Source organism: Rutidosis leptorrhynchoides, chromosome 1 (assembly GCF_046630445.1).
Source record: "Rutidosis leptorrhynchoides isolate AG116_Rl617_1_P2 chromosome 1, CSIRO_AGI_Rlap_v1, whole genome shotgun sequence".
Classification (NCBI taxonomy): Eukaryota; Viridiplantae; Streptophyta; class Magnoliopsida; order Asterales; family Asteraceae; genus Rutidosis; species Rutidosis leptorrhynchoides.
This window is the reverse complement of record NC_092333.1, coordinates 523,615,006-523,624,743: the sequence shown is the minus strand read 5'-3', so window position 1 is coordinate 523,624,743 and position 9,738 is coordinate 523,615,006. Positions and strand designations below refer to the sequence as shown.

The following is a 9,738-nucleotide window of genomic DNA, read 5'->3' as shown; positions in this document are numbered from 1 at the left end:
CCCACTTGTTTCTTCTTCTTCGGACTTGGTTTGTTTCGCTAATTTCCTAGGGATATATGGTGCTCCCCTAATACGAGTCGTTCTTTTCACAAATGGTCTAGAAGGACCCGGTGGCTTAGATGTTCCCAGGTTATAGCTAAAACTTAAGAAATACGGGTGTTGACGGTATTTTCCATCGGGATATTTCATGTTAACATATAGGTCATCGGGGTTGAACTCGGGTTTTTCTATTTTTATGCCTTTTCCCTTATTATTTTCTTTTGCCTTTTCAAATTGTGTCGGGGTAATTTCTATAACATCATCGGAATCCTCATCGAGATCCGATTCATTGGAAAATTGATAATCTTCCCAATATTTTGCTTCCTCGGCGGAAACACCATTGACCATTATTAATTTTAGTCCATTGGTTGAGGATTTTCTTTTATTTATCTGTTTTCAGTGGTTTCTAATATTTCCTCCCCCGGAAACTCTTCTTCTTCGGGTTCCTCTTCTTCCGGTTCCTCTTCTTCCAGTTCCTCTTCTTCCGGTTCTTCTTCGGGAATTTGTGAATCATCCCAATATATATTCGACTCTTCATTATTATTATGTGAGTCGATGGGATTTGTATTAGAGGTAGACATCTATCACACAATATCAAACACGTTAAGAGATTAATATATCATATAATATTTACATGTTAATAATATATAGTTTCCAACAACAACAAAAATGTTAAGCAATCTTTTTTAAAGAAAACACGGTCGAAGTCCAGACTCACTAATGCATCCTAACAAATTTGGTTAGACACACTAATGAAAATTTCTGGTTCTCTAAGACCAACGCTCGGATACCAACTGAAATGTCCCGTTCATATTGATTATAAACGTTCCATATTAATTGATTTCGTTGCGAGGTTTTGACCTCTATATGAGACGTTTTTCAAAGGCTAAATTCGATTTTAAAACAAACCATAACTTTTAAAATATTACAACGATTATCAAATAATGATAATCTAAAATATAGTGTTTTCACACGACCATTACATAATGGTTTACAATAATATTACACAACAATATATGCCTTCGAATGCATTTTTTAAACAATATTATACAAGCATGGACTCCAAATCTTGTCCTTAATTTAGTATGCAACAGTGGAAGCTCTTAACAATCACCTGAGAATAAACATGCTTAAAACGTCAACAAAAAATGTTGGTGAGTTATAGGTTTAACCTATATATTTATCAAATTGTAATAATAGACCATAAGATTTCATTTCTCATAAATATACATCTCGTATCAGGCATTTCGCAAACTGTATAGAGATAAAAATCAATCATATGGTGAACACCTGGTAACCGATCTTAACAATATGCATATAGAATATCCCCATCATTCTGGGACTCCTTTCGAACATGATAAATTCGAAGTACTAAAGCATCCGGTACTTTGGATGGGGCTTGTTGGGCCCAAAAGATCTATCTTTAGGATTCGTGTCAATTAGGGTGTCTGTTCCCTAATTCTTAGATTACCAGACTAAAAAGGGGCATATTCGGTTTAATAATTCAACCATAGAATGTAGTTTCACGTACTTGTATCTATTTTGTAAAACATTTATAAAACTGCATGTATTCTCATTCCAAAAATAATAGATTTAAAAAGTGGGACTATAACTCACTTTCACAGATTTTTACTTCGTTGGGAAGTAAGACTTGGCCACTGGTCGATTCACGAACCTATAACAAATATGTACATATATATCAATTTATGATCGGAATATATTCACAACATTTTTTATTACGTTTTTATGATTTAAGTTTGTTAAGTTAGTAGTCCTCGTTAGTAACCTACAACTAGTTGTCCACAGTTAGATGTACATAAATAAATCATTATATATCTTGAATCAATCCATAACCCAGTGTATACACGTCTCAGGCTAGATCACAACTCAAAGTATATATATATTTTGGAATCAACCTCAACCCTGTATAGCTAACTCAAACATTACTGCATATAGAGTGTCTATGGTTGTTCCAAATAATATATATAGATGGGTCGATATGATATGTCAAAACATTGTATACGTGTCTATGGTATCCCAAGATTACATAATATGTATAATACAATATAAATTAGTTAGGATATGTTTAGTCTAGATTTGTTACAAAATTTTCGTAGCTAAAACTAGCAAGTTTATCCAATTTTGTTTTACCCGTCATTTCTTCGTTTCAAATCCGTTTTGAGTGATTCAAGTTGCTATGGTTTCATAATGAACTGAAATTTATGAAACTAAACAGAAAAAGTATAAGTTTATAGTCAGAAATACAGGTTACAAGTCATTTTTAAAGAGGTAGTTATTTCCGTCGAAAAAACGACATCTTGATGACCATTTTGAAAAACATACTTCCTCTTTGTGTTTAACCTTGATTTTTGAATATAGTATCATGTTCATATGTAATATCATTTTTCTAGAAAATAAACTTCCAATTCAAATATTAAGATACTTTTTATTTTTCTAACCCAAAACAGCCCCCGATTTCACTACGACGGCGTATGTTCAGTTTTACGGTGTTCTTCGTGTTTCCAGGTTTTAAATCATTAAGTTAGCATATCATATAGATATAGAACATGTGTTTAGTTGATTTTAAAAGTCAATTTAGAAGGATTAACTTGGTTTACGAACAAGTTTAGAATTAACTAAACTATGTTCTAGTGATTACATGTTCAAATCTTCGAATAAGATAGTTTTATATGTATGAATCGAATGATGTTATGAACATCATTACTACCTCAAGTTTAGTAGGTAAACCTACTGGAAGTGACAAAAATTGATCTAGCTTCAAAGGATTCTTGGATGGCTTGAAAGTTCTTGAAGTAGAATCATGACACGAAAACAAGTTCAAGTAAGATTTCCACTCGAAATAAGATAGTTATAGTTATAGAAATTGAATAAAAGTTTGAATATGAGTATTACCTTGTATTATAAAGATATCTTACTGTAAATAAGAAAGATTTCTTGAGCTTAGATGATTACTTGGAATGGATTAGAAAGCTTGGAAGTAGACTTGCAAACATGAAAGTGTTCTTGAAGTTTTCTTGAGTAGTTGTTTTATAAGTTGATATAGGTTAGGATTTATGAGCTAGATTGATGTAGATTATGAAGAAAATGATGAAGAACACTTATAACAATATGAGATAACAAGATAGAGATCAATTTGATGCATGAAAGTTGAAAAATGAGAGTGATAATGGTGATGTTGAAAAACGTGGTTATGCATGTCCAATTAAGGTCACATTAGTTTGTAATTTTGTGAGATATTTCATGCTAGTTGCCAAATGATGGTTCCCACATGGTTAGGTGACTCACAAAGGCTTCTAAGAGCTAAATTATTATATGTATATACGTCTAGGAGCTGGGTATTGTACGAGTACGAATACGGGTGCATACGAGTATAATTGTTGATGAAAATGAATGAGAATGCAATTGTAAGTATTTTTGTTAAGTAGAAGTACTTTGATATGTGTCATGAAACCTTTCAAAAGTGTACTAATACATCTTAATATACTATATGTATATACATTTTAACTGAGTCGTTAAGTCATCGTTAGTCGTTACATGTAAGTGTTGTTTCGGAATCTTTAAGTTAACGATCTTGTTAAATGTAATTGATCCATTGTTATTACACTTAAATGAGATGTTAAATTGTTATGTTAACATGTTAACATGGTGTATTAATATATCTTAATATCATATATATATATATATATATATATATATATATATATATATATATATATATATATATATGTGTGTGTGTGTGTGTGTGTAAAATACTATTACAACGATAATCGTTATATATATGTATTGTTTCGAAATCCTTAAGTTAGTAGTCTCATCTTACTCGTGTAATTCATTGTTAATACGCTTAATGATATATGTAATTATCATTTCATGATGTTAAACATAGTGTATTAATATCTTAATATGATACATATGTATTTAGTAAGACGTTGTTATAACGATAATCGTTATATTTATCGTTTCGAGTTTTCTTAATTCAATAGTCTCATTTTATGTATATAAATCATTGTTAATATACCTAGTAAGATACTTTCTTATCATAATATCATGTTAACTATATATATATCCATATATATATATATATATATATATCATCATATAATTTTTTTTTTACAAGTTTTAACGTTCATGAATCGCCGGTCAACTTGGGTGGTCAATTGTCTACATGAAACTCATTTCAAATAATCAAGTCTTAACAAGTTTGATTGCTTAACATGTTGGAAACATTTAATCATGCAAATATAGTTTTCATTTAATATATGTAATCATGGAAAAGTTCGGGTCACTACAAAACGTTTCGCGCATATCAATCATAATACGCGCTTGCGTTGTACTTTTGATTACTAAATCATCCACATAAGCCTCAAGGTTACGCCCAATTTGGGTTTGAAATGCAGTATCGATTAGCCGCTGATACGTTGCAACCGCATTAATTAAACCAAAGGGCATCATGATATAAAAGAATATACCTTTGCCTGTGTGAAAAGCGATTTTATCGTCATCCTCTTTGGCCATTGGAATCTGATGATATCCTCTCGCGGCGTCTAAAAAGCATTTGAACGGAAAGGCATGTAATGACTCTACCTTCAAATCAATTTCTGGAAGCCGGTAATTGTCTTTAGGACATGCTTTATTGAGATCCTTGAAATCAATACACATCCGCCATGAGCCATCAGGCTTCTTCACTAGAACTGGGTATTCGACCCATGATTGATATTTGACTTCGCGTAAAATTCTTGCTGCTACCAACTTTGTTACCTCTTCGCATAACCATTTAACGCGATCTGGGGCCATACCCCTGCGTTTTTGGACTACAGGTTTTAAAGCAGGATTGATATTAAGCTTGTGTTCCGCTATATGACGCGGAACACCAGTCATATCTCTTTCACACCAAGCAAAAATGTCCATGTATTCCATGACTAACTGTACAATCTGCGCTTTTGTATCCGCATTAATATTAAAACCAATTTTAATTATTTGATCAGGATACTTAAGATTAACCACTACCATGTTATCCTCAGCATCAACGCATTCTTTAACTGTGTTTTTCATGTTAAAAGTTGCACAAATAGGGATAACACTCGCCGAGTTCACCGTCGCCACACCTTTACGCGTTGTAAATTTGATCATGCCATGAATAGTAGATGGAACAATTCCAAATTTGCACAACGCAGATCTGCCTAATAACATATTGTAGCGGGAAGAAGTTCGCATAACATATAAGTCTAATTGTGCTTGGCGCACCAAATTAGCATCGTTTTCATCGACAAGCTCAATATTTAAAGACAACTGCCCTATAGGCAATGAAGATTCTCCCGCAAAGCCAGTTAACGAGGCTGCGGTGGGTTTTAAATTCGCCTTAATACTCTCAGGCAACCGAACAAAACATTGCTCATAAACAATATCGACACTACTGCCATTATCAATATGGACCTTCATAATTGTGATTCCAGTCTGCGCAATTTTGCACGATATTACTATCAGCATTTCGGAAAAATCTTCGCTTTGCATTTCAGGAAAACTTATTGGCGCGAACTGCCATTTCTGAAGCATTTTCGCAGATTTTCGTTTTCTTCCCCTCTTTTAAGCATTTGCTTGCATAGTAGCAGAATTATCACAAACGTTCCCAGCATTGCTCGTCATTTCAACCAATGATCGAATTGCCGTGAGTTTTAAACGTGTTTACCTGTGAATCATCAAAACAATACACGATTAAAATTAAACAAGCAATTTTACTGTTCGATAGCACGAATCAAAAAAATTCGAATTTAATTTTGAACGTGTCCCACGGATGGCGCCAATTGATCAATCCTATATTAATATTACTTAATTAAGGATTGAGTGCAATGAGATTTAAGGGGTGAAATGGGATGTTGATGATTGTTTTGGGCCCTGATGATCGTCTTTCACTTTAGCAATTAAGTGATCAACCACCCCGACCCGGTCTTGATTATTGATTAGCGTAATTCACCTTAGCACAATGTAAAAATTCCTTGGGCAAAGTCACAAGTGAAAATTACAAAGGCTAGAGCAAATGGTGGAGAATCAACAACCTATAAATGAGAGGCCAAGCTCTCTATTTATAGTTTCTAGAATATTCGCGGTGTGCGGATTAACTATCATCCACGTTGTCTTGGTGGAATGAATCCGCAATGTTTCACTAACGCGCAAACTGATCCGCAAACTTTTCGTTCAGCGGATCTTTCAAATCCTTTAAGTATTCTTCGTGCAATTTCTGTTTTCAACCTTTAGTGCTTGAAATATACATATACAACACTATGTATATGATCACTTTGCAATACATCCCAGTAAATACTAGCAAATGAAATATCACAAATTCACAACTTTATAAGGAATAAGCATGTTTAAAATAAAAGAGGCCCACGAAAAAGACTTCCACATTTGTAGAGAAAATAAGTCTAACTCCATCGGTCGGAGTAAATTTTGTATCATTTGAATAATTCCAAGCTCATATCAAAAGGAGATGTAGATCATATCACTAAAACGTATCATTTAGTGATGAGTGATATCATAAATGAGGCCAATCATAATTGGAGTACCTAGCTAGACCTTTAAGAAATTATTGGGCACTCACTTATTGGCTACTTACCTATACTTCTATGAAATTTATCACAAATTTTTTATGTATTTCATTTTAAGCTAAACGATGGGAACCACGTGTTGCAACGGTGAGGTTATTGCAATGTTGATTGGGAATGGTTTATGTAGGTTCATTATTTAATTATGTACGTTATATTAGATAGATTAGATATTTGTACATAATGATGCGACATATCTTTTATATATGATCGATCATTTTTATGTAGAACATGATCATAAATAATAAATAATAATAATAATATAATAATAATAATAATAATAATAATAATAATAATAATAATAATGTCATGGATTGAACAGTAGAAAATGATCTCGAACAACACATTAAACGACATATAATCACTTCTATCTATTAATGTAATGTAATAATGTATGAAGATACACATGTAAGAGCTAGTTTTAAATCTATCCAAATCTTTCAAGCATGTTATGAAACACAACTCACGGCTTTTATCATGGTTAAGAGACTAAACAAACATTAGGGACTTTTCAAATCATTTTCCACAAAATTATGACACATAAATCCACAAAACCCATATCATCATCATGTTACATTGCACATTTTTGATCAAATTTTATAAATAACGTGACGTTCGAAGCGTTACGGAAAACACTATTCTTGAAAAAATTATCAAGGTTTGAATGCAGTAAATGCTATAACAGAGTTGTGTCCTCCAAAACCAAATGAATTTGAAATAGCTGCAAAACAAAAATATGTGATATGATACATTAATCTTAAATATGTACATATAGCACCAATTGAGATACTTAAAAAAAGATATTAAACTCACCAACATTGATTTCATGTTGCTTTTTCTCATTTGCAACCGTGTCAAATTCTACTATAGGTTCAAGATTCTACATTGCAACAAATACACATGAGAATTGTAATGGGACAAATGAATGAGATATGCATTAATTAGGACTATAAGTAATTAAGTATCAACATCACTTACAAATTGATTAATAGTCGGATGCAACCATCCGGTTTGAATCGCTTTAATTGTAGCAATAGCTTCCATACTTCCAGCTGCTGCCATACAATGTCCAATTATCGACTGAAACATACACAATAAAATTATGTAAGAAATAGTCAATGTTGTTAAAAGATTGAAAATTAAGAGGAATTAAGCTCACCTTGGTTGAGTTAGCTTTGATTGTTTTATTGCACTTAAATACCTCACTTATAGCCTTCGCCTCAGCCACATCCCCGACCACCGTAGAAGTTGCGTGTGCATTGATGTAACTTACCTAACAAGATGATATTGTTTGAAGAGAACCACATCAGTGAATGTATATAAGATGTTTTTATACCTATAAAAATTTACCATCTTCAATTAATAAAAAAGTAAGTTAATTACCTCCTCTATCGAGACACCAGCATTTACAAGACAGTTCTTGATGCAGGATGCAACACCAACCCCATCTGGCCGCGGATTAGTTATATGATAAGCATCACAGTTTAGCGAGCCCCCCAAGAACTCAGCAAATATTGGTGCGTCCCTTTTCATAGCATGTTCTAAACTCTCCATCACCTACAAACAAACCACAATACCACATATATGATCAAATATAAGTTGTTGTGTGAAGTACAAAAACCGCATTATCACAAACACTCCACATGGACTACATTTATTAAATACAAGTCCAAATCAAGTGCTAAGGTTACCAGAAGTCCGGCACCTTCTCCGATAACAAATCCGTCTCTATCTTTGTCCCATGGTCTGGACGCTGTTTGCGGATCATTATTTCTTGTGGACGTTGCTCCGGTAGCAGCAAGACCTCCCACACCAACGTCACAAAATGAATCTTCGACACCTCCAGCGATCATCAAATCAGCCTCCCCATCACGAATATGATTTGCAGCAGCACATATACAATAGTTTGATGTCGCACAGGCAGATGCAATGGAGTAGCTTGGTCCCATAAACCCAAGATTATTAGCAACTACGGCTGCACCCTTGTTTGCAATATAAGGAGGTAACAAAGGTGAAATTTCCATATAATTACTGTTCATAAAAGACTCCATATTGTTTGCCAATACGGAGATGCCCCCAGATCCTGATCCAACAATAGCCCCTGCTCGCTCTTTATTGATCTGCAAACATTATACATTAATGTAACCCATTATATCACCAAAGAGCTTTTAGTCTAGCGGTACTGAGAAGTCCCTCTGACCTTGAGGTCATGGTTCAAGTCCTGTTGAGGACATTATTTGTGTAAAAAATGTAGGGTACATGAGTTTGACATCCTAAAAAAAATTAACCCATGATATCCAACATTACGAAACATGAATAAATAGAATGAACTGGAATACGAACCTTGGAACGTTCATAAACACCAAGGGCGGCATGTTCAAGAGCTTTATTAGCTGCAACAATTGAATAACTTAGAAAAGGATCACGCCTTTGGTCGTCGTTTTCGTCCATATATCCATCATCGTTGAAATCTCGAATCTGAGCGCCAAACGTAGTTTGGAGCTTTGAAGCGTCGAATCTATCTATAAATGTGACTCTATTCTCTCCATTTAAGAGCCTCTCATAGAACGTATCAACGTTGTTTCCAAGCAAAGAGATAACACCCATACCTGTAACAACGACCCGCTTTTTTGAATCTTTTTCTCGTGTTGGGGCGGTAAGGGAGGCATTAAATGCTAAGACACGACGGTTTTTGGTGTTGGCACATGGTGGTAGTTTGAAATTAATGGGTAGAGACTTGATCTTGCGCTGTGTGGACACCAAAAGAGGTTTGAACTGCAGAAGAGCTTGAGCTTCCATTGATGTCTACTGATTAATCAAATAATTGCATAGTTTTAGTTAATACTCGCTAGCCAGATAATTTATAGTGTATTGATGCATTTAAACCTCATTAATAATTCAAGGTGTCAATTTGGACTACGTTTTTTTTTATATTTTCTAACCTCGTTAGGAATAGTAAGTGTATTCTTTCCACTTCTAAATTAGGGGAAAAGCAAACTAGTTATAAGTTTTTTTGAATTTATGTCGAAAAACAAAATGAAAGGGTACAACCAGTAACCAAGACCGCAGTATTCAGCCA

The 9,738-nt window shown here is 33.8% G+C and overlaps 1 protein-coding gene across 1 annotated transcript; it reads right to left on the bottom strand.

Annotated features, from left to right (window-relative positions):
* Window positions 1-7,312: 7,312 nt before the first annotated feature.
* On the bottom strand, window positions 7,313-9,458 carry LOC139841893 (3-oxoacyl-[acyl-carrier-protein] synthase I, chloroplastic-like). Its single transcript, XM_071832083.1, has 7 exons — window positions 9,003-9,458; window positions 8,351-8,779; window positions 8,043-8,216; window positions 7,819-7,932; window positions 7,638-7,739; window positions 7,473-7,539; window positions 7,313-7,380 (listed from the first exon to the last, which is right to left on the bottom strand). Exons 1-7 carry the CDS (start codon window positions 9,456-9,458, stop codon window positions 7,313-7,315), a joined length of 1,410 nt encoding a protein of 469 aa, XP_071688184.1.
* Window positions 9,459-9,738: the final 280 nt, after the last annotated feature.

What these genes read in the sequence shown, in the direction of transcription:
- LOC139841893 (XM_071832083.1), bottom strand. Translation starts at nt 9,458, where the DNA reads ATGGAAGCTCAAGCTCTTCTGCAGTTCAAACCTCTTTTGGTGTCCACA. An exon ending in GTGTTTATGAACGTTCCAAG is followed by an intron (nt 8,780 to 9,002) that starts GTTCGTATTCCA and finishes TAATGTTTGCAG; the next exon opens with ATCAATAAAGAGCGAGCAGG. An exon ending in GCAACATGAAATCAATGTTG is followed by an intron (nt 7,381 to 7,472) that starts GTGAGTTTAATA and finishes TTTGTTTTGCAG; the next exon opens with CTATTTCAAATTCATTTGGT.